General features: G+C 42.0%; 1 protein-coding gene and 1 long non-coding RNA gene across 3 annotated transcripts in view; one reads left to right on the top strand and one right to left on the bottom strand.

Annotated features, from left to right (window-relative positions):
• AGBL3 (AGBL carboxypeptidase 3) overlaps positions 1–26,287 on the bottom strand; it is a 480,467-nt gene that overhangs the window by 28,262 nt on the left and 425,918 nt on the right. For both annotated transcript variants that reach the window (XM_069227938.1, XM_069227936.1), the window contains exon 21: positions 16,363–16,537. In XM_069227938.1, the coding sequence (XP_069084039.1) occupies positions 16,363–16,537 (175 nt within the window). The remainder of the gene's footprint in view (positions 1–16,362; positions 16,538–26,287) is intronic.
• LOC138287490 (uncharacterized) overlaps positions 1–26,287 on the top strand; it is a 153,345-nt gene that overhangs the window by 68,269 nt on the left and 58,789 nt on the right. The gene's annotated exons all lie outside the window — the stretch shown is intronic.

Raw genomic sequence — 26,287 nt, 5'->3', positions numbered from 1 at the left:
TGGAAAAGTTGAGGTTTAAGTGTGTGGCCTTAAAAATGTGGTTTTATTAAAACTCTAAAACATTTATGTGCAGGGTATACTAATGAGCAGGGTATACTATCTGTCATATGGTAAGCTTTACAACACAGTTAGTATCATAATCATTATCAGGGTGATGATGTAAAGCAAATGTAAAAAAGATATATACAAATGTTGGTTTTCAATCTTGAATCAATTATGTTTCAAATCCCTAGTGGAAAAGGGAAAGTGAGGGAAGGAGAACAACAAGTGAAATAATTAAGCAGACTATTCATGTTTTTTGTCAAACTAGATTTTTTTGCTTCCTGTGAGAAAAGAATGTTTTGTTTGCACCTCTCTTTATCTACCAAGTAAATAATGCCCCTTATGCTGCCTACGAAGTGCATCTGGGTTAGCTAGGGATTGAAGGCTATCCACCTCATTGTAAGGCCAAACTGCAGACAATGGGGAGAGGCAGGGCAGATGTTTACCAGCAGAAGCGCAATGAATAAATGAGCTTGATGTAAAGCAGAAGAGGGATGGTCACATGTGAATCTATGAAAGATACCAATGCTCAAGAACAGGTTACAGGTAGCTTTTTCTTCATCCACACTATATCTGTCATGGATTCTAGACGTGACATACGATTATGGAGCCATTATACATCAAAACTGAAGAAGGTGGGTATAAGCTTTGTCTTATCTGAAAAGATACTTCCTGTCCCACATCAACTCCAACCACATCTGCACATCTTTGCAGTAATGCTTCAATAATGCAATGGTGTGGTTCACTAAATTGCAGTTTTGCAAATATCTATTACTAGAACTCCAAAAAATAAAAATAACAGTTTAGAAATATCAAACATTGATACAAGGGTCTTCTTGCAAACTCATTTCCCCTGCATTGCCAATATATACACATAACTGATTTGCCTTCCAAAAGTGTTTAGTCTTACAGATGTAGAATTTTAAGGATCTAGTTTGTGAAAAGATATTTCATCTCCAGTGGCCAGCTGTGAAATGAGGATCCACATGACCACTTGTTGGCTGAGATGAAAAAAATCGTATTCAATCTATGGATAAAGTGTTAATTAGATTTTTAGAGTTACCTTATCCTAGTAGAGTCAGATATATGCAACTTTTTAGTTAAAGGCTACATTTCAAGTATTCAGCTGTAGTTAAACAAAAAAGGTAAGTGTGGCTCTATATAGATGGGCATGAAATGAGGTTTCATTAAAGCCCATAGTACTGTGTTTAACTCTCAAGAAGGATCAAACTTTGTTACTTGATGGGACCAATCCTAAACAGTTCCCCCTAACTCTGTGATCACTATAACATTAATTGTTTTTGTTTCACATACAAGGTGTGTTCAGCCAGAGTGACTTAGTTTGCAGATAAAACTGTGTGCATATAGGGTTAGTGAATTGATTTTTTCCATTAATCCATTTGCTTCCATCCATGAACAAGGAAATCAGTTCAATGTTTGATGGGCCAGGTGTACGACTAACAGCTTGATTAATATTTGCTCTACTCTATGAAGTGCTATTTGCTTTGCAAGAGTGCTCTTTCTGAAACTGACCCACTGCTTGCCAGTCATCTGTTCTCATTGACCAGTCACAGCAACTGGCCACAGGTCACCTAAGATGCTAATTTATTCACATAAATATTTCAGTCACTGGCAGGAGGAACTCTCAAAATATACATTCACCTTATCCTTTCAACTGCTAACTGATCTCTCACTTAGGTAAATGTTGCTAGAATGACCTTAGAAGTTCTGAATATATTAAGCTTACACTCATTTCTTAAGCATAAGACACATCACTAAAAAGGTCTGAAAGGCCATCCCAGTCCAGATCCCCCAACATTCATCCACTTCTGTAGAAGTGCAATGAGGTGGCTATCATGTTCCCACTGAAGAGTTCCGAATGAATCTGAAATCAATGATAATAGGACTAATACAATTTTATTGCAAGAGCAAACACTCCTATTATGCTTTTAAATTCTTGCCGAATTTTTAATAGCAGCAGTCAAGATAGAGATAAAAACTACAAATGCAGCAGGTATAGGGTACATAGCCAATGGGGTTGGAAATGTAGTACATATAAACAGCCAATCATAACATAGTGACACCTATAATACCTAAGGACTGCAAACAGCCCTCTTTTCTTGCTGCTCGCAGTCAAGATAAGTATTCGCATACTTAAATTTTTGATATTTTAGCTTGTAATCGGTGCCTTTTGTTACTATAGAGTTATTTGTTTATTTTATTTGCCCCAGCCGGCATGTTGCCGCATTGCCCACGACCATTTTCATTCCTCGTGCTCTGGCGCTTTCTCAGGCTGTGGTAGCCATGTTATACTGCAGTTCCGAGATGCATCATGACTCTTCCTCCACTCCATAATCACCTCACCTCTTCTAACGGTATTTGGGCTCCCCCTGGTTTTCTTTCCTCCTCTGAACTGTGGCCAGCAGTTTCTTCGCCTTGCTTCGAAGCGTAAAGCGTCTGTGTTTCCCTGGGGGTGCAGCTTCAGTTCCCGCCTACATTCCCACCTCCAGCCTCTCCTCAGAGATTTTTCTCTCAAGGAATATGCCCACAGGAGAAGTTTACCGAGCCTGCTTAGCTCTTACTAAATATTAACCCCTTGTGAACAGTTGCATTTTTTCCTCTTTATATCTTAATGATTCTAGGTATAATGGAGATAGAGAGTTCTCCTCTATTACAAGAAAATAATGACAAGGATGATTTACTCAAGGTTAATTTGAATTAATTCATTCTAGCTTCGGTGGAACAGGCAGTTTCTTCTTCAATGTACAAAGTGACAAAAATATTGAAAATTCAGTAATTAATTAAGTGTCCAAGACAATTTTGGCCCATGCTGCTGGGGATAGCAGAAAGCGCAAGGCGATGGGACTTACCACTTCTTTTGGTTTTCAAGCCAAAAAGACAAATAACATTGCACTGTTGACTAGTGACATTTCCTCACACAAGGCAGAGGATGTGGTTCCTCCCAGGCCTCCTATGAAGGAGGGGAATAAACAAGACAAGATTAATAAATTGTCTTCTATCAAGTGCAAAGCAAAGTTAAAGCGTAAATTCTCATACCCCCGACATGATGATGAAATGGGCGATGTTGATTCTGATAATGATAAAGGTGGGGCTGGGGATGTGGACCCTTTTGCTTCCTCTTCCCCTAAGAGACAAAAGATTTCATCTCAAGAATTAACCAAATTTAAGATTGTCACAGACTCAGAGGGTGTGCCGATGTTCAATCCCAATAGTATCCATCATTCTAACTCTACTGAATGGTTTCCCGTAGACCATGTGGGAGATTATGTACGTTCACCGCTGGACAAACAAACAAGAGCAAAACTCAAGTCTGAGTGTCCCCGTCCATCCCTCCCTTCCAAGATCACAGTTACTCCTGCCATTGATCCATCTCTTCTAACTTTCTACTCCAAATTTGGAAAAGAGCCTTGCAAAGGCGTAGACAATACCTTGTCCACTTGCCAGGACAAATTACTGGACATGGTGGGCTCTCTGACTCACATTTTTGACTTAGCAGAATCTGCAAAACTGAAAAGTACTATGATTGATCCTGAGGAGCTCTCTTTATGGGTTCAACACGCCTTTTGCTTACTTGGCAATGCCAACTCCGCACTCGCTCATGAATGCAGGAAGGGCCTGTTGTTAAAATTAGACCCTAAACTTGTTAATCTAGCGGTTGTAGATCCAGTCATAAAAGCAGAAGATTTTCTTTTTGGTGATTAATTTATTAAAGGACTGAGCAAGTATGTTTCTTCCTTCGGTTCACTGGACAAGGCTCAGCAGTCCTTGAAAACAAGTGTTTTCTCAACAGGTTTTCTCCACATCCGGTAGAGGCACGAATCACTTCACTGGCCCAACTACAAGAATCAACGTTTCAGAGGCTTCTTCAACTCCTCTGTTAGAAATGGGGTCATTAGTTGGCAGCCAGTTTGCACTCTGTCTAAGCAGGGACCCTCACTCTAGTCAGGGTAAGGGAGTTACACTCCTAAGACAACCCCTGCTCACCCCTTGGCAGCTTGGTACAAGCAGTCAGGCTTATCTCAAAGGCAATGTGTAAAGTATTTGTACCAACACACACCTCAATATGGTGAAAACACTACAAAAGGGGCATAACACCAAGTTTAGAAAAATATCCATTATTTATCAAAATCAAACAAGACCAAAATGACAAAAATGCAACATACACAAGAAAAGGTTATGAATTTTTAAAGTAAAGAGTCTTAATCCATAAAAATCAATAGATGCGTTGTTTTTACACAAAGTACCTGGTTTGCGTCAAAAATAAAGCTGCAAGGGCGAGCGTGTGTCAGAAAAGTCAGTGATGCGTTTATTCCTTACTTGCAACTGAGGCCGTGCGTTGTTTCTTCTCCGGTCAGGTAGGCGCTGCGTTGTTTTTTATCTCCTGCAGAAGAGCGATGCGTCCTTTTCCGGACTGGCAACCTCGGGTCTGCGCAGGTTCATGATGATTTTGACGCCTAGCGACGATCCATGTGAAATTTCGGCACACGGTGGCGAAGAGACGCGCTGCGTGGATGATGCGTCGATTTTGGCAGCCGCACACGGGTGTTGCGTGGATTTCCCAGCCGCGATGCAAGTGGTGCGTCGATTTTTGAGACGCAAAGCAGGTGCTGTGTTGATTTTTCTCCCACACGGCTCCTGTGAGTGAATATCAGTCTTAGTTACCAGCTTCTCCTTTCAAGGGCCCAGGGACTGGATTAGGCACCACTTGGCAGGATAGGGGTCTCAGCAAGAGAGTCCAAGTGCTGGCAAAGGAATTCTTTGATAGCCCCGAGACTAGGGGGCAAGCTCAGTCCAAGCCATTAGAGACACTTCACGAGCAGAAAAACACAGCAAAGTCCAGTCTTTGCCCTCTTTAAGGCAGAAGCAGCAACTGCAGGCCAACCCAGCAAAGCACACTCACAGGCAAAGGGGCATTACTCCTCCTCCAGCTCTCCTCCTTGGCAGAGGTCCCTCTTGATCCAGAAGTAATCTAAAAATCTGGGGGGTTGGGTCCACTACTTATACTCCTTTCTCCCTTTGAAGTAAGTAAATATCAGAGGAAAGTGTATGTTGTTCACAAGATCCTATCTTGCCCAGGCCTGGCTCCAGACACACACCGAGGGGGTTAGAGACTGTATTGTGTGAGGACAGGCACAGCCCTTTCAGGTGTAAGTGCCAGCTCCCCCCTCCCCACTCTAGCCCAGGAGACTCATCAGGATATGCAGGCTACACTCCAGCTCCCTTTGTGTCATTGTCTAGGGGAAATGCACAAACAGCCCAAATCTCATTCTGACCCAGACGTTGATTACACAGGCAGACAGAGGCACAGAATGGTTAAGCAAGAAAACACCCACTTTCTAAAATTGCCATTTTCAAACTGACAATATAAAAGGCAACTTTACCAAAAGGTGTATTTTGAAATTTTGAGTTCAGACCCCAAACTCCACATCCCTATCTGCTCCCAATGGGAAACTGCACTTAAAAGATAGTTAAAGGCAGTCCCCATGTTGCCCATGCAATAGTGAAAAACGATTTTGGAGATATTTTACTGACAGGACAAGTATAACACATCGGTATATGTCACACCTTTAACTTACACTGCACCCTGCTCATGGGGCTACTTAGTTGCTACCTTAAGGGTGCCTTACCTGTACAAAAAGGGAAGGTTTGGGCCTGGCACTTGGGTACACTTGCCAGGTCGAATTGTCAGTGCAAAACTGCATACACAGACACTGCAGTGGCAGATGTGAGACATGTTTACAGGGCTACTCGTGCGTGGCGCAATGAGTGCTGCAGGCCCACAAGTAGTAATTGATTTACAGGCCCTGGGCACCTCTAGTGCACTTTACTAGCTTACTAGTAAATCAAATATGCCAATCATGGAAAAGCCAATTACACATACATTTCACACAGAAAGCACTTACACTTTAGAACTGGTCAGCAGTGGTAAAGTGTCCAGTGTACCAAAAACCAGCAAAAACAAGGCCCAGCATACAGTCAAAACACAAGAGGCAAAAAGATAGGGGAAAGCATGCCAAGGGTGCCAGATCTAACATACTCATATCAGTAATGCAGACACAATTTTATCCTCAAACAAGTCAAGGTTTCCGCGGCCAGGGAACCAGGGGCTCCAGATACACTTCCCAAACAGGCGAGTCTGTCTTCTGGCCATCCTTCCACAGGGAGGCATCTTCATTTGTTCCTCCCAAAGTGGCATACCATAACTTCAGACCCATGCCTGCTAAACACCGTCCAAGCTTATGCTATAGAGCTTTATTCAGAACCTTTTCAAACAGTGTTCCCTCACCCTCCTCAATTTTCTTCCGAAATGTCCACCCTCATATCTATAGAGATTCAATCCTTATTACAAAAGCAATCAATATTCCAGTCCCCTACCGACCATTCCAGTTTATTCAATTCTATCTTTCTAGTTCAGAAGAAAAACAAGAAGATGAGACCAGTCATCAACCTCAAACATTTCAACCATTTTGTGGTTTATTGACACTTCAAAATGGAAAACATTATTAATCTCAGGGATTCTCCAGCATAACTAGTTGGTTCATTTGGATCTACAGGACACCTACCTCACTGTTCCCATTCATTCATATTACAGGAATTACAATTCCAAAGGTTAGGTCAAACCTTTCACTTTTCCTCTTTATCTTTCGGTCTTTTATCAGCACCAGGGTGCTTTACCAAACTCATGAAACCAGTGGTAGCATTTCTCTTAGCACAGGGAGTCAGGCTAATTATGTATCTAGATGATACCCTCCTCATGAGTCAAAGTCTTCCCTCTTTAAAGACTCAAGTCCATATTGTATGCTCCCTGTTGTCAGACCTAGGCTTCCTCATCCACAAGGAAAAATCACTAATATCACCCACTCAACAAATAGAATTCTTAGGTTTCCTAATAAACTCATCCACTGCCACTTTAGAGCTTCCTTCAATACAGGTAAAATATATAAAATCCAAGATCCTTCAGCCCCTCCGCAGTTCAGTAATCTCCCTCAGATCTCTGGCAAACATATTAGGTCTCCTCCATAAAGGCTATAGTTCCAGGTACCCTTCATTATCAGGCACTTCAAAGGTTGAAAATACGCCACTTGCAAAGAGGCTCTGTCTAGATCAAGAGTCCCATATAGAGCTTCAATGGTGGAGAGACTATTTAGACGCCTGGAACAGCAAGACTATCTTCGCATCACCCCTGTCTTGTGTTAGAATTAGATGCAATTCGACCGGGATGGGGCGCCAATTGTGGACCAATCTTTACTGGGGAACATGGTCTTTAGAAGAGTCCAAACTGCACATTAATTGTTTAGAGATGCTTGCAGGCTCCTTTGCAATCAGAAGTCTAACAAAGAACAGGGTTTGCTGCTCGATCCTATTCTGCATGGACAACATTTTGGCCGTTCACTTTATCAACCATCTAGGCAGCATCAAATCCAGACCCTTAGCAGAACTAGCAAAAGGATTCTGGGATTTCTCCGTCCTAAATAACATTTCTGTACCTGCAGAATATTTGCTAGTAAATCTAAACTCTGTAGCAGACTGGCATTCCCGTCACCTTCGAGATTCCAGCAATCGGGAACTTCATCCCTTAGTGTTTGCTGCACTACAACACAAATGGGGCCCTTTCAGATAGACTTATTCGCTTCACATCTTAACTTCCCATTGCCTAAATTCTTCAGTTGGTGCCTAGATCCCTTGACATTGGCCTCAGATGCTTTCTTGCAGGACTGGTCTGTTTCAGTAAATTATGCCGTTCAGTGTTCTAGCACAGGTAAGACACCAAAAAGCAGTTCTTGTCCTGATAGCTCCATTCTGGAAATCTCAGGTGTGGTTTCCTCCAATTCTAGAACTGACAATGGACTTTCCTGTTCTTCTTTAATCTTTCCCTGATCTTCTCCTGGACCCATTGAGCCTTCCTCACAACTTGATTGTAGACAATTATCTCACTGTCTCAGCTTGGAAGATAACAGGAACTCTCAATCTATCCCGCTTATTTTGCCAGAAGCTTCAAATTATATCACTCAGACTTGAGCTCAAGGGACTACAAAAGCTTACAAATCAGCTTGGTCTTTACGGACAAGCTGGTGCGTGGGAAAAGATATTGATCCCTTTACAGCGAATATTACATATATTGTGAATTCTAGCAGCGGAGGCTAGTAGTGGGAACACTTACCGCGCCATCAATTTGTACAGATCTGCTATATCAACGACCATCCTTACATCATTGGAAAACCAGTGGGTGAGTATCTGCTCATTTGTCGGCTATTAAAGGGAGTAAAATTCTGCATCCTCCTGTTCCAAAGTTCAGCTCTTTATGGGATGCAAATGTTGTTTTAAATTTGTTTCTTTCATGGCCTGACAATGCTCTTCTTTCTCTGAAAATGTCATCAGCTAAACTTACCATGCTACTATGTCTGATTTCCATCAAATGGCTATCTGATGCAAGAGCTTTAGATATCTCATCTTGTCAATTTACTCCAACAGGAGTTTTGCTTATAGTGCACAGATGTACAAAGACTAACTTGACCTCTGTGTTTTACCCCGTATTTCCCTGATCACCCTAAACTATGTGTTGGATAATGTTTAAAGTTTACGAACAGAATAGTGCTGATCGAAGAACGTCCTCGGATTCCCAACTCTTTATTTCTTTTTAAAAAAAAACACAAACCAGTTTTTATCCCTACTCTTGCCCGCTGGGTCAAATGGGTTATGTCTTTAGCAGTTATTCATACTTCCATTTTTGGTGTCCATTCCTCCAAAGGAGCCATGGCTTCAAAAGCTTTTTGGGCCGGCTCCCGTCTTGAGGACATTCTGAGATCAGCTGACTGGTCTCATGACAATGTTTTCAGAATGTTCTTCTGTAAACCTGTGCCACCTTCTTCTGTTATGAACTAGCTTTAAACAAGCATAATAGAAGCCTCCGGTCTTGCAATAAAAAAATAAAATGTAGATTTTCCTAGTAAATTATGAAGGAAAGTCTCAGCATTACTTAACTTCATATTTAGTTCCCTCCCTAACAGCAGTTGCAACATCTACGCCGTTGATCTCGTAACACTGCCATCTCCACCTGTTTTTTTCCAGCACTCATCTCCACCTTCGGTTCTCCATTGTGTTTCTGTTGACTCCTTAATTTTCCTTTGTTTACTTGGATCCCAGATTTAGGAACTTTTGTCAAGAACTTTTGTCTCTCCTTATGGCAATGGCTATTGTTTTCTCTATTTTACAGTTGTTCAATGCTTATTAACTTCTTGCACAAGAAATGAGGGCTGTTCACAGTCAAGTTAGGTATTATAGGTGTTGTTATGTTATGATTGGTTGTTTATATGTACTACATTTCCAATCCCATTAGTCATGTACTCTATGCCTGATGGGATTTGTAGTTTTTCTCTTTATCTTGACTGCTGCTATCAAAAATTCAGCAACAACTGAAAAGTATAATACTCGCCTCCGTGTCTTTATGAAATTAAGACTTTCCTTCATAATTTACTAGGGAAATCTACATTACACCTTCCTCCAAGTATGTCATGCATTTCATATTTTCCAAAACATTTATATTGCCTTCAGAATCTCCAGATTTTGTGTTCCTATTTGGAAACAGCTTCCACAAAGTCCTCTCCTGTTAAATACATACTTCACTAATTAGCACATTTAATATGATTGCCCTAAGTACGCTTATAAACCTTCTCTATTGAAATTTGTAGTAATTAATGGTTCTCTTCAGAGCTTGATATAATTAAAGAGAAGTATCCCAGTACTTTCAAGTTAAATTTACCTGGAATGTTACTAATGGGGATTACCACAAGGCCTCGTCAAACTAAAATATGTAAATCAGACTTCGTTAAAAAGATGTCAACAATAAAGCAAATCGAAACTGAATGAAAGTGAAATTCTAAAAAACAATCATAAAATCTCTAGAGCTCTCATCACAGAGCCTATGCTATATGACATCACTCCAACTCTCCTTAAATCACTGGCTCTTACCCTCAATGCTTGATATAATCTAATATCCTACCTTTACTCAAGAAATCCACTGCTGGTCTAGTGTACTATATTCTCACAACTCCTTTCCCTCTCTAAAATATTGATGTGCATTGTTTTCAACCACTTGAATGGATTTCTTACTTCCCATAACCACAGTAAACAATCTGTTTTGGCTTTAGAACCCTATACTTCACTGAAACTGTACTTAATCACATATCCAACTTCTACACACCATAAGAAGCAATCTTCTATACTCATACCTTCCATCTCTGCAACCAATCATTTTCTGTTTCTTGATGTTTATCACTCTCCCCTACCCTTCTGCCAATTGGTGTTCTTCAAGTCACATTTCAAGGTCCTCTAACTCTCTCTTTATGTTACATTCCTAGGATACATTATATGTTGATTTAGCTTCTTAATAGCAACTATATGTCCAGGATTTGCAATTTTTTCTCTCCTTACCGGCATTCAACGTTAAGCTTAATCTAAAGTTTCCTACTGCCTCATAGCCATCAATCGCTGGATAGCAGTGAGGCAAAACACGTCAAGTAATTGAATTATTTACTTCCCTGATAAATCAGAACTCTTATATCTGGCAATTCCAAGTTTCATGTCACACTGACCCCTTCAACTTCGGCAAGAAATCAACCTTACTAGGACCCTGGCATTTAACATCACTTCCATTGCCATCTTCTATACCAGGCTATTAGTATCTGCAATATCCCTAGCCACATCCATTGTAACACAGTCACAGAAAAATGTACTTGCCTTCTGTCACAATCTTTTTTGTGGAACCTGCAAAGTCTTCACATCTTAAATCATCTAATCTGATAGACTGGATCAGGAAGCTTTAACCAACTTTCTCATCATGTGCCCCTTTGCTCCATCTTGATGCTGGCTCCTCCCAGGGCATAATATCAAAGACCAATATAAATCTCTATCCTATACTGACATCAATTTCCATCTATTTTCAATACCTTTCAAGGCAGGGACAGGACTGAAGAAAGAATCAGCAAGGCAGTCCTGAAATCTACCAGATACAATGCTGCCACACAACAACTACACCTCAGAGTGGAGAGAAAGGAGGAAACAGTGAGGAATCTGCAGGTAAATAGAGTATCCACCAGAAAAATAGTTACAGAAGAAAGTTTTTCATCTAATGTAAACTTCTACCTGGTATCACACCATGAATCAATCCCAAAGCAGTGCCCTGCAGAGTTATGTTCGAGAAGTAGTGAAGACAAAAAGTGGCACTGGACAGGCCAGAGATGCCATAATCCCATCTCAGAGTATAGCATGTACAAGGTGCAAAGGCATAACCAAAAGCCATTCAAGTTGGAACAATAATCACAACTGAACGATAAGCACCAAAGGCAAAACAACACAGGCTCCAAGATACGAGTCAGCAGGAGTGATCCCTCATACACCAGGGCACCTAGGAGAGGATGTGGCATTACAGCAAGAGATGGCAACTTTGGAACTGGGGGAACCAGGTTTGCGTTTCGGCGTTGGCTCACCATCCTCTGTTTCTGGGCAAATCCCTTCATCTTCCCATGCCTAAAAAAAGCATGAATGTGACCTTGTGTAATGTAACTGGTGCTCATGTGAAGTGCTCCAATACCTTTGTGTCTAGTTTGAGCTATATATAAAAAAAACATAAAGAGCAGACTTTTGCTAAGGTCAGAAGGCCCAGTAGCATGAACCCCAGACAGAGACAGAAAGAATTCCATAAGGGTCCAAACAGTGCAAGGGACCTTAAAGCAAAGATAGCACTGCATCCACCTTAAAAGAGAAGCACATACCAAGCCGCAACAAAATGCAGGGGTCAGATGTCACCACAGCTGAAGGGTGGTATGTGAAGCAAGAAAATTAACAGATCAAAACAGAGCATTGTCCACTAATCGGGAAGCAACTATGACACCTACACAGCCACTTCCAAGCACCCAACAGGGCAAGTATCAGCAATTACAGGGTCCTCATGGTGATGCCAGAGACCCTACACCAAAGTTGGGACGACGTCTCAACAGTCAGGTACCCAGTAACAAATAAAAGATGCTAATCAGGAACCAGTGGACAAGAGCCAATGCAAGGACAAAGACACTGCCAAACCATGAAACCCCAAAGGAGTCCATTCCATCCAAGAAACAGTCAAGAAGAGAGGTCTCAGCAGCCCGTGCATGCAGTCCAGGAAGCTGCAAGATCAAAAGACATTCAACCCAAGAGGACAAAGAAAGACAGGCAAGAATGGCAAGGCACCAAGGAGTAGCAAGCATCAAAGTCCAGCTAGAACAGAAGTCTTAGACACCTTTTCCATGGCAAACCAGTCATAGAGACAAGGACCACCAAGGTCAATACTCATCAAACCACCAAACAAGGATGAATCACACATCCAATCCACCAAGTGCAGCCTACAAAATTCCAGTGTGAGAGCAAGTGGAGAGGAAGACTGAAGAAAAAACCATTAACAACATACACGGTTACTGACAAACTCTACTACACAGGAAATACCCAGAAAAGGCATAACATCATCCAAAGTCTGCTGGTCAATAAGACAACACAACACCCACTGAATAGCACACAAGAGCTACACAGATTGAAGCCAGAAAAACAGTGCGTTGCAAACAGGCTCTGCAAAGAACCATAGCCCCCGCCCACACCCCGTCATGTGTCTTGACAAGGGGGCCACAAGTCAGCCGTGACCATCCACTGCACAAGAATGGTTGTAAAATGGAGATGTCATACACACAAGGTCTTCTACTCAAAGTGACCACAGAATAGAGGGATGCAGCAAGGTCCAACATCTGAAGCAGACTGAAACAGTCGACAGGAGCAAAAAAAAGCATTGACAGAACAATGCTGTGACACTATGACTGAGCATACAGCCCATCAGCAAACAAGACCCTGTAGGTAACGGACCAAGATCCATGGCTTTCAAGATGAAACTGAAAGTAGCTCCACAGTGACCAAACTGAAACAGAACACCCCCTCAGCATATCCAAGAAGTGCAAAACAGGGAAAACTATAAGAAGAAATAACATAGTGGCATGCAGAACCAGGAAGAAAAATAACGGCATCTACAACCAGTGTGGCTTGGCACTCAAGTCCAAAGACAAAGGTGGGTAAAATCCTAAGGAGGGAGAGGAAGGCCCAAATCAGACCAATACACCTGGAACACCCCTCCCTTGTAAGGCTTAGTCTTCGATCAACCTACTGAAAACCCGGGTTGATCCAATAATCAACAAACAAGAGGAATCACTCATCCAGAATCGATGGATGCACCTTCTGGCTTTAACGACTTGAGCGACACAGCTGCCTGGGCTCCAAAAAAATCTGAACTAATAAAGGGTCATTCAGGTCATCCTGAAATCTCAGGTAACGCCAGAGTATAATGGGCTGAGCAACACCGGGAGACAGATGAGCCCATAGATCTGGCAATAAAGTCCACCAAGGCAAGACTAGATTGGACACTAGATTGGAGAAGGTGTCTGCCAACACCAAAACCATTACATACCACCTTCACAAGGACTGCTGACATGATCTGGAAAGAGTGGAACCACCATCTCCCAAAGGGCAACGGAGTAAAGGGCAAACAAGCACACAGCACTATAAGAACATCACACTAAGTCCCCTGACAAAAACACTTTCCTTTCCAATGCATCAACATGACACCACTCCTCAGGCACAGGAGAAGAGGAAGAACTAAAGGAAAGGCTACTGTGTCCAGGGACCGAAGAGTGGTCATTCCAATCCCATCCTCCTAAGGCAACCCCATGAAGCCAGGGATCAGCAGCTGGGCTCTGCTCTGGATTTGCTTGTTCCTATCTAATCACACTCAATCTTTCAACCTAGCCCCATATTAGTCTGATGCCCCCAAGCTCATCTGCAGCATGCTCAAGGGATCCCCCTGAGTCCCACCCTGTTCAATGCCTTATTGCCTATTACCCACCACTGTCCACTCCTTTTGGCGTCAGCACTATTTCCTATGCCAACAATACCCAGCTGATCCTATCCCCCTTTTGGAAGAAAACTCATCACTCATAACTTCATCAACTGCATGTCCTCTGTGGCAGACTGGTTGAGCAGCACTGTCTTAAACTCAAAGTTGACAAAACTAAAGTTGCACTGTTTGGCAACACTTCCCTTTGGTCAACAGCTTGGTGGCCTACCAAGCTTGGTCCATCTCTCCTCCCCTCAAAAGCTGCTAGAAATCCGGGAACTGTGATTGATAACCAAATTTGTATGTCCAATCAGTTCAACACTGTTACATTGATAAGCTTTCACATTCTCAGAATGCTCAATAAAGTGCTGCTTTAAATTGACTTCTACTCAATGTCCACAAAACAGTGATACTAGCCCTCATTAACAGCAGATTTGACTACAGCAACACCCTATATGTGGGTGTCTCTGCTCAGCTCATAAGTCACACAAGTAGTGCAAAATGATCCAGCCAAACGTACGCTCAACCTACCTCTACAGGCCCACAAAACTAGGCATCTGCTGGATCTCAATTGGCTCCCGATCCAGAAACACTCCCTCCTCAAGAATCTTTAAGGCTCTGCACAAACTAGGCTCCTCATATCTCAAATGCTGCATCCACTTTCACACACTGACCAAGCACTTCCAATCTGCTGGCCAACTACTGGCCTTCGTCCCTCGCATGTGGTGAGTCAACGCAGGGGGATGCACCAGATAAGTCTTTGAATTCAGGAAGCAACTGAAAACTTATTTAACCTCACAGGTGATATGCACGCCCTACAAATACAGATAACACACCATTCTAAATCATCTAGTAGGGACATGCAGGACATTAAGATACAAGCATCTTCAGCTGAAAACACCTGCCCGTGATGTGAGCACTGAAAGTCAAACCCAAGGTAGTCCCACCCCATGCTGTCCGATCAGGGACCCTCAGGAAAGGGTTGTGATGAGAAGCAACAAAGCTGTAGGATTTCCACCATGTCAGTCTTCACCTCCACCATAGGCAAAGCCAGTTACAAAACTGAAGCAGCCTTCCATAAAGCAGAATCCCTTTAAAGGGAGGGTCAAGAAACATTTGAGGTTGAACTAGAATTCAGAGTGGAAACCACTGAGAGAATGAAAATTAATGCAGAACTCCTTCACAGAGTCAGAGGGTGCAGAAATAACTCCCCTCAGGCCTCCAACAGTGACAGCAGAACACACCACCACAATGGTCAATGCTTCAAGGTTGGTGCCAGTCGACAGGAGCAAAAAAAAGCAAAGAACATGAAGAGTCCTGGACCTCGAACAGAGTGACTAGTGGGCACTCGCCGTCCACACAAACCTTTAATCATTGTTCAGCATCAGTCATAATAGTATCTCAGTGCTGAGGAACATTGGAAACAAAAACTGGAGGTGAAGATGGCATCATCCTTGATGCTAATGCCACTGTCAAAGCCGAACAAATGAAGACAAGACCTTCTGCAGTAAACCTGGAGCTGTTGAGGTAGAACCAACATTTACAAGACCAGCGAGGTCAACTGATGGTAGGTTAAGAGTCACTGGTGCAAAAGAGGTTTGAAGACCTGAAGGCACCTTGGGGTCCGGAGAGGCACTATATGGGGAAGGAGGATGGTGGAACATTGCCAGCAAACCCTGAAGGAACACAACCACAGGAGAGGGGTTATTGCCAGGATCTGCATCCTCAAAGGCATCCAGACACTAATCAGAAGAAGCTCAAGATGAGACTGGGTCACAGAAGAAGTACGTAACAAGACTAGGCACAAACCAGGTACATAAAGAGTAATCTATGCCCACTACAAATATGGTAATCAAAGAAGGACACTGCAGATCTGCTTCACATAAGGTGAGAAAAAATGGACATTGTTGCACTAGTTGGCACCTTATATGGATTGGTGACATCATGGGCAAGAAGGAGCCAAAACTGAGCCTGGGCCAAGATGCTACCTACAAGTGCAAGGGAGCTATTTGATGTTTCCGAATATTTTCTTGCACCATGAGGTGAAAAATCTGCAGATAGAAGTATCCAACAGAAACACCACTTTATACACTTGCTTTGTTCAAGGTGGACAGCCTACTGTTGGTCTTCATTTATGCTCATTCCTTCTACTGAACAAAGCGGAATCTTCCTAAGCATAATCCTACATCCTGCTGTTGCCATCTAATTGGCTAGGTAGCTGCAAAAAAGGGTCCACTACTACTAGTTATGCTTTTTTAAAGTTATCCTCCAAGGTATGCACCTTGAAACTACTAGAACCTTTTAATGGATTCTAATACCCCTTAAAGACATGGCCCTGTGATATGTCAGGTCATCTAGGATCAACTTTCTGTCTTGCTTGCTCCTGGCCTTACCTTAGCCCCGATGATGCTCCTTGTACGGCTGGAAGAGAGAGTTGCAACTTTCTCAATAATTTGGTACTGCTTTCTTCATGTGTTTGGTCTTGGCTCCTAGCCTTTTCACTGATACTTTTAAAATGCATTGCCAATCTCTGATTATGTGGCTCATTCTTCTTGTTATGATGGAGACCTGTGTAAACAAGAAGACACTTGTGTCACATTACATTGATATTTGACCAATGAAAGCACTGATTTTATTTGCAATGTTTTAAAGATCCTCCAGAATTATATATATCTGAATTCACTAACCCAGTATGTAAGATATACTGAACTGGCTTTCAGCCAGTTGTCTTCATCTATTGGTCTGTTGTTGGGTCAGTCATCTTTTCTTCTGCCCACTACAACATACAGCTTGGGGGACACTTTTTTAGAATTAATGATTGTCCAGCAGCTCCGCCAACAATAAAGATTTGCAAAAACAATGACAAAACAAAACAACCATTGACAAATTAAAAAGGTTGGCGGCCAATGACAGACCTATTTACTTTGTCAATGCTTGTTTATATAGGCGGTTAAGGAGTTTCTGCATGTTATGTGCTGTACTGCCCAATTTCAGAAAGGGTTTTGAGACTCTGTACATGTGTGTACACACGTGTGTGCATGCATGTTTGTGTATGCATGCCTAATGGATGGTCAAACAGACCTCCCAGGGTTTGAGTGACTTGGGGCTTCTTTCACTTTTCCTGCTATTCTAGGGGGAGTTTGACATCTGGGGCAGGCTGCACATGATGTCTTATGATGTTAACAGGGATTTTTGTACTACAGTGAATGGGTGGTTTTCACTTTCGAAGAGGTGAAGTTTCTTCAGTAGCTTCAAGTGGAAGCTGCTACTTCTAATCTCTCAAATACTTGGCTTTCATGATCAGTGGTGAAGTATCAGGGCATCAGCCCCACTGTAAAGTCTGACATTAGCCAAGACGTTTTAGTTTTGCTAAAATTATGTGTATAATATACTTTACTTTAGGAACTTACAGCCAGCCTTTTTCAACTACTGGTCTGTTTTTCTGCCATTCACACTTTTTTCCACCCATTACAGCATGCAACACAGAACAATGTTTCCTCTCGTTTAAGCCATTGGTTAGCTTCACTGTGAGTGACAGGATCTGCCCATTTTACAAGTAGCACCTCCACACCCAAAATGTATCCCTTAAATGCCAAGCACTACTATGGAAATGTGTGCCTTTTGAGACCAAAAAATATTTCAGCTTTTCAATTTTTTTACTTTTTGATTGATCAGAGCACAGCAGCATCCCCAACAATAACGCTTTGCAACAAAAATTACAAAAGAAAACAAGCATTGACAAGCAAAAATGAGGCGGCCAACGCCAGACCTATTGGATTTGTCAATATTTGTTAAGTTTTTATTAGATTTGATGTGTAATGGTGCTTGTGCCATTAGTATCACACTTAATTATGTTTATACCTGGATTAAATAATACTTACATTCAAACAGATACGTACCGGAGCTTCAAGCCAGCCCTCTCTACCCATAGCTTTATCACGCTCTCATTCACATTTTAGTTACTTGGGCATAGGAGTTTAGCTTAGCTTCATCTTGCAGGCCTGTGTCCTTTTTATCTAGATACAAATGCTCCATTTTCATTTTTATTCATTTTAGCTGTACTTGCAGTTCTTGCATTTTATAAGAAATGTTTTTATTTTATAATCAGTTGCCATTCAGTGAAAGCGTCATTATCAGTAATATACGTATTGGATTGTCATCATGTTCCTTTCCTTCACATTAGACAAGAACTGAATGTGAACATGTCAGTCATTTTTGTTTTGATATTGCTGATCTACGTATGCGTACATAATCTAACGCTTAGGTACATACTCATGTCAGGATGTCTGAACAGACAATAACATGGATCTTATAAAACACTCCAAGGTCATTAAAGGGGGTTCCACCCAGGATATTCCATCCATACTGCACGTCTCTTTGTAGCAGACCTCAGCCTTAGTGTCTCTACACCACCTGATTTGGAGACTGGAGGCCGACCTTGTTCTAAGGTAACGGGGGTTGGGGGCCTTCTCATGGACATGGCTTGGGAAGATTAGGTGTATCATGCCTTGCTCTCTTTAGGTTAGACAATACGCTTTAGGGAGGAATTTGTATATTCATGTTTATCGCAAAATGTTGGGATTGTTCATATTCACATTGCTTATTCTCACAATCCTGATTTTGTCTCTTGTCATTATCCTAATCATTGCAGCTCATGTATTTTTCCATAGGTTGCAGTCTTTTCAATAAATGTACTGAAAACTATCCTGCATATTCTTTGTTGTCTGTGTGTTTGTAAGAGACTTATTGCTAATGCGAGAAAAGGGTAAGACTTGTTCCACCATAATTTCCCCTGAGAGAACTTCAGAGTCCATGCGCTAGTCAGCCAGAACTCACTTTTACCATTTGGGTTTTGGTGAGGTACTGCTAGAAAGCCGGAAGAGTTGGTCCGAAAGTCTGCCAACTGATGTAGGGGTGACTCAGTCACCTACAAGCAAAGGTGTTGCCAATCCTAATCCAGCAGTCTCGTAGGGATATGAGAGTCCTTACGACAGGTCAGCCCCCTTCACTCATCAGCTTTCTTGATACTGTGATTCATACGTTGGCTCAGCTGAGAAGATACCCATTCGATGTGTCCTATGTTAGGCAGTTTAAGTGATTTTGCCTTGTTACTGTAAATCTGCACCATACGGTACGAGTATCAAGATGGAAAAGTCCCACTTCAGGAGAATGTTTCTATCTTCTTAGCAATTTGGGAGGCAAACACAGTCTACTTTTGGGGAAACCTTCTTGCTGTTGTGGTGCTCAATTACTAAACAGAGCTCCCAGCAGCCTAATGCTACTTTTGCCAGGTCCCTCATATAGTATGCAGAGTACTTGGCAGCCACAACACTAATGCTACACATTTAGAATTTGCAGTGCTGAAGCTTTCATATGACTACTTGGTAATTACATTTTAGAAAGCTCTTTAGTAGTGGCATACCCGAGGCCCCTGCAGCACCTGCAGTGCAGGATGATTTGAGCTCCTCAGCATCCGAGTAAGTCCGGAGGGGGGCCCTCCTCATTGTTCTTTGCTGGGGGGCCCTCTCCAGTTCCGTTACTCCACTGCTCTTTAGTAGCCTGTTTTCTTGTCATATGTTGCTGAACTCATTTCTTATTACTGTTTTTTAAAGAAGGTATTGCATGGCTATCTTCAAAATGAACTATAGTTTATTGAGGAGAAGGCTTTGCTTGGGGATTTCTCTTATGCTGATGTACAAACCTCTGCACTGGAACCAGAGGATACTGAGGTGAATATTTTATGGCTCAAGTGTCACTAAAGTGGTGAAGAGGCCAGCAATACCACTTGACAAGAGGCCACCATGGGAAGCCTTTCCTCCTAAGTTCTGCAACAGATATTTTCCAGACACTTTATCTCATAAATCTTATAGCTACAATAACATGAGTACATGGGGGCAGTCAATAATGTCAGTTTTTTCAAATGAGAGAATATACGAATGTTTGCTTGTTTGTGTTCTGCAGTATTCTCCTTCCAGGATCTAATACAAGATATGCAGCACTGCAAACCTGCCTACCTGGAGTGAAATATGTGAGGTACCAAAAGTACAAAAACATATGCCTGTACATGAAAAATATTGGTATTAAAGGTAGCCATGGTCTAATGAAAAGATCAATTTATACTGGGCTTCACACATTTGATTGATCATTTGCTCTTTCGCATTGCTACTTCTCAATTCTGTTTATGGTTTATGACATTAAACCAAACTAAAATGGCTTACTCTGTGTGCTAATTAACAAAAAGATGATACCCAGTACAGAATGAAGAACTAGAAGCAAGGTCAAGAAGAAGCAATTTTCGGATCATTGGCGTACTTGAGACCACAGCAAAGGGTAAAACTGAAAAATACTTGGAAAATACGCTCAGCAAGATCTTTAGTCGTGCAAATTTGTCACAGATCTTTGTAGTTCAATGTGTGCACTGTACACTGGCCCCATTCCCGGTGCCGGGAGCACCAACAAGAGCCATCATTGCCAAATTGGTCAATATCGAGATAACATATTGGCCAGGTGAGAGAGAAAACATAAAACCATTTCAGTGCCTCAGTGATCTCTTTCTACTCAGATTTCACAAAGAATGTACTGGACGCACAGAATAAGTTTATCCCTGTTAAGAAGAAGCTGCAATTGCTGGGGGTGTGGCATGCCAAGTTCCCCATCAAAGGGAAAAGCATATTTTCTCACACCTTCAAGATACAGCTGCCATCTTAAAGGCTCACCCGAGCGTAACAGCACAGATGGACGTGATCACTGGCTGCAGAGTCAATCGCTTAGTGACGTGGAATTAGAATTGTGAGACCGATGGATAAAGAGATAAGGCTGGAACTCAACTTACCTGCCCATAAATTAGAACTGAATTAAATAACGCATAAACAAGAAGAGCTTTCTTTATACGAAGACTCAGCTCACTCTATGACTAAGAATTGTATGAATGAGGTAGTGAGTAACATACCCATTAAGTACAGTAAGTTATAATATATCTGTCATTTCAGTCTAGTGGTTGAAGATTGACTTTTTGCCAATACACTGAGGGCCATATTTATACTTTTTGACGCAAAACTGCGCTAACGCAGTTTTGCGTCAAAAAAATTAGCGCCGGCTAACGCCATTCTGAAGCGCCATGCGAGCGCCGTATTTAATCAATGACGTTAGCCGGCGTTAGCCGCCGGCGCTGCCTGGTGTGCGTGGAAAAAAACGACGTACACCAGGCAGCGCCGGCGTAGGGGGATATGGAGCTTGGGCGTCAAAAAATGGTGCAAGTCAGGCTGAGGCAAATTTTTCGCCTCAACCCGATTTGCGCCGTTTTGTTCGACTCCCAACCCCCATAGAAATGACTCCTGTCTTAGCAAAGACAGGAGTCATGCCCCCTTGCCCAATGGCCATGCCAGGGGACTTATGTCATAGTGGCATGTAGGGGGGCACAAATCAGGCCCCCCTATGCCACAAAAAAAAATAAAAAAAATACTTACCTGAACTTACCTTAATGTCCCTGGGATGGGTCCCTCCAGCCTTGGGTGTCCTCCTGGGGTGGGCAAGGGTGACAGGGGGTGTCCCTGGGGGCATGGGAGGGCACCTCTGGGCTCCTTCCGAGCCCACAGGTCCCTTAACGCCTGCCCTGAGCAGGCGTTACAAAATGACGCTAACGAGGGTAGACGTCATTTTTTTTGACCCGCCCACTCCCGGGCGTCATTTTTGCCCGGGAGTATAAATACGACACACATGCCTCGGAGTCATTTTTTAGTAGGGAATGCCTACCTTGCATATCATTAACGCAAGGAAGGTGTCCACGCAAAAAAATGACGCAAACTCCAAGATCTTTGGCGCTCGACGCGTCGAACGCCAAAGTATAAATATGGAGTTAGTTTTGCGTCGGATTTGCGTAAAAAAAAACGACGCAAATCTGGCGCAAACAGAGTATGCCCCTGAATTGTTTAAAAATACTGGCATACAGGATCACACATTCTGGAACACTGTCATGTTGCCTATTACGGGCTCAATAATACAACAAACTGTCAAATTATCAAGTTTGCTATAGCAGTACAGTGTATAGGATGCAATTCAATCAATTAGCAGAGGTATCAAAATTATAAATATACTGCTGTTCCTGCTGCCATCCCAACAGCTTGTTTTGGTTCAGGTTTTGGTTTAGGAAATGTGGGCTGGGAGGGAAGTGACAATGGAAGCTGACTATATTAGCAGGACGTTTGTTTGGAATGTCACTGGAAGGTTTGATTCCAGTGGAGGGTAGGGGGGAGCTCATGGGAAAACATTGGTTGTGTATCCCATGTACTGGCACAAATTAACAGTAGTATAAAATGGCAGCTGTAACTAGCACATTAATGTGATATAGACTATATAATGCAAAGCAGAAGCAATAATACAATAGCTCCAACTCTGCTCAAACTGATGACAAGGAACATAAGAGGGCTGAACAACCCCAGAACCCTACCCAGGTACTTGCATATGTGAACAGAAAAACATATAGACAAATACACACATCCCATATGCAACCACAGTGCCAATATTACAAACAGGGAGGGCCATGCCAGAGACATTGCTATATTTATTATTACAGCCATACATTTTAAACATGTACTGCAGACATTAACACATACCTGGATAATGTAACGCTGGCATGGCTAGAAGAAATGGAACAAGAACTTCAGTGCACTCCTGTACCCCAAGAGGAAATAAAAGAGGCTATCAATATATGAGTAACTGGCAGGGGTGGCCTAACCATTGAATGTCATAGGGAATATATTGAGGAACTAACCCCCTTCCTGTTCTCAATGAATTAGGAGGCTACAGATAAAGGGGTACTCCCTCCAACATTAAGGGAAGCAATAGTCATAGCACTATTCAAGCTGGATGGCTTGTTAATAAATATAGATACATCTAGATCAATCAGGGTCTATACCTGGGTGCTCTACAGTGAACCATCTGTGAATACTGTTCATAGTTACACATCGAACAGATTGAGACCTTAGTGCAGCAGCAGTGTTGTTAGATGCCACCAAAGCTTTTGATTCCATGGATTGGCCATTCCTACAGCCGATCCTAAAAAGACTGAGGTTGGGTAAAGCAATACTACAATGGATTGAACTGCTATATACGGAGCCAATAGCCAGAAAAAACTAACAATCAGATATCTGCCCCCATACAGTTTGAATGAGGTACGTAACAGGGTTCTCCCCTGTTGCTGGTTCTTTTCGTCCCACTGATTAAACCCCTGGCTTGCCTATTCAGAATGATACACCATAGCTGTGCAATAAAATGTGTTTCCCCTAGGATCTTGCTGTCATTGTATGCAGATGGCATACTTTTATTAGTGAAAAAGTCCAGACGTCATACTAAATTCTAAAATCTGAAACATATATAATTATATATTTTGGGAGATGGTCAGGATTAACTGTTCTCCCCATTTGTGGAACCACCATTTGTGATCCATGAGGCATCAGCGGCTGAGCTTGTTCGGCATGGCACCAGGAAAATTCCTTGATGGTCTAGCCATTTCCAGAGGCCCAGTGACTCCTGGCATAAGGTCTGTGACCCCAACCCAGCTCTACTTGTTGCAATACTACATGGTGTTGATTTTGTCTGTAAGCACCTGAAGTAATCTCCCCTCGATGGATGTAAGGAAGGCATTCAATGCCAAGAAAATAGCCTTCAGCTCCAAAAGGTTGATATGGAGCTGTGTCCCTGACAGAGACAAGATGCTTCTGATCGGGGAGGAGTCTGGCTGCCGTATGAAATGGCCGCCTCAACGTAGAGCTCCGAGACTCGAGGGGAGAAGGATTACCTAAACAGCTGTCAAAAAGCCTCCTTGGAGCCAGAATTAAAGGAAATATACATGTGATAATAGCGACATACCTCCGAAGTTATTTCCGAAGTGAGAGATGACAGTTAAAACAGAGTTCTTAATTGAAGCCCTGAAGCCCGTCTACAAATCACCTGAACACGGCCCCTCAGCTGAGCAAAGAACAACACTTTCTGTCAGGACACAGAGTCAGCTGCTGAAGAGATGAGGGGGGTTTTCTTCCTGTTTAAACTGGGAGGCTGCTCCAGGGGAATTAAATTACTGCTGACCTTTGGTTGAACTCTCCACACAGCACAGGGAAGCCTCTGACAACTCTCAACTCTGAGGTATTTTCTCTTCATTTAACTGTTCAGACTCCATTACATGAATATGTGAGCACAGGAATTTCTTGTCAGAGTGTGTGGAGCAAATGCAGTTTGGAAAGTATGTGTTGTACACCATTTCTGCAGATGAGAGAGTCTGTGAAAGTTACTCATTCTGTCAGGAAATACAGCCAGTTTCTCAACAGATAAGTGGATTCCCTTTCTTGACAGTTGAAAGGCTGCTGTAGGGGAAACATATGAACTTTCACTTCTGAGGTATTTCTCTTCATTTGACAGTTTAGAGTCTGCTACACAATTAAGTAAATGCTGGAATTCCTATCAGCAGGGGTGTAATGGGAATTTGGATAGGCAGGCAAAAGATGTGAGTTATTTCTTATGCACTGGTTTTCAGGGACACCTGTCTGAAAGCATTCAGTCATTATTTTTTAAAATTCTAGAAGTCTGTGGCAAAGACTAATTCTGTCAGGAAACACAGCCAGCTGCTGGTGAGATAAGTAAAAAGGCTGCTGTAAAAGAAGCTTCTGACAACTCTCAACTCTGAGGTATTTCTCTTCACTTCACTGTTCAGATTCCATTATGTGATTATGTAAGCGCAGGCATTTCTTGTCTACCGGTGTGTGGTGTAAATACAGTTTGGCAAGTGAGTGTTGTACACCATTCCTACAACTGACAGAGTTTGTGAAAATTACTAATTCTATCAGAAAACACAGACAGTTTCTGAAGAGATATGTGAAATTCCTTTCCTTGAATGTCGAAAAGCTGCTGTATGAGAAGCATATGAACTTTCACTTCTGTGGTATTTCTCTAAATTTGACAATTCAAACTCTACTACGAAATTAAGTAAACACCGGAATTCCTATCAGCAGAGGGGGTAAGGTGAATTTAGGTAGGCAGTCGAAAACTGTACAACATTTCTGATGCACTGTTTTTCAGCGACGCCCGCTTGAAACCATATAGCCATAATTTTAAAATCTCAGATGTCTGTTACTATTTACAGTGCTAATATCTACCTACTTTGTGAGTCGATTGGATATCATATTTGATTACTAAGCTGTACTTATTTATTGTCTTCTCTAACATTAAAGTATAACAGTATGGCCAGTGGCAAACCTAATAGAAAGCTTTTGTTTACACAAATAGTAGGGAACACTGTACCTCCAGGCACGTCTACTATTGACCCACATGACATTGCTTCTATGGACCTTATTTTAAAATAGATCTCTACTGTGGGGCAAAGACTGGGATCTATGGATGTCAAAATGTCAGATCTCGCAACAGAAATGAAGAAAATATGGATGGATCTCAACTCTTTTCATAACAAAGTGTATATTTTAGATAAAAGAACCACTTTTTTGGAAGAGAAATTAGATAATGCGGAGTACTGGGGTCCAGATATCTGGCACCTAAAACAAAAAGTTATAGATTTGGAAGCCAGGGCCCGAAGAAATAACATTTGTGTTTATGGAATTCTAGAAAAAATGGAAGTCACTAATGATGTGAAGAACGTGCTACTAACTTTAATACCGGGGCTACTGAACATATCTTTTGAGCATCCCCTTGAGTTGCAGAGAGCTCACAGAATTTGATCAAGAACTTTAACTTCAACTCTTGAATCTAGACCTAGACCGATTATAGCATGCCTCTTACGTCATGAACAGGTCTGCCAAATATTAACAGCTGCTCGTAAACATGGTCCGTATGACTTTGAAGGCCATAAAGTATTTATTGCTGCAGACTTCTCCACTGAACCATCGTACCAGTAGATTACACATCCGTACCTTTAAGAAACAGTTTGACAGAGATAAAGCAGTCCACTGCATAGAGGTACTCAAACAGGAAAATCCCAGAGACAAATCGAGATCACCTCTAAGGTCATCCACGTCTTTTAATAAAGTAACTGATGCTCAATCTTCCACTATCACTTCTTCCAGCTAGATAAGTATATTTATACATGCTATGTATTAATATAATGTTATTACTGTTCTACTGCAATTTTTCATTCTGATGGATACGATTGATTTCCTATCCTCATATACTGTTGTTCAATAACCATGTACATTTCCTACTGTATTTGTATATGCAGATTTTCTCTTGGATAGATTTTATAACTCCATGGAGTGGTTTTTTTTATAATCTATTTACCATGAATGGTTTTCCTTTCCTCCCCTGCAGAGTCAGGGT

Source organism: Pleurodeles waltl, chromosome 4_1 (assembly GCF_031143425.1).
Source record: "Pleurodeles waltl isolate 20211129_DDA chromosome 4_1, aPleWal1.hap1.20221129, whole genome shotgun sequence".
NCBI classification, from domain to species: domain Eukaryota; kingdom Metazoa; phylum Chordata; class Amphibia; order Caudata; family Salamandridae; genus Pleurodeles; species Pleurodeles waltl.
This window is presented reverse-complemented; position numbering and strand designations above follow the sequence as displayed.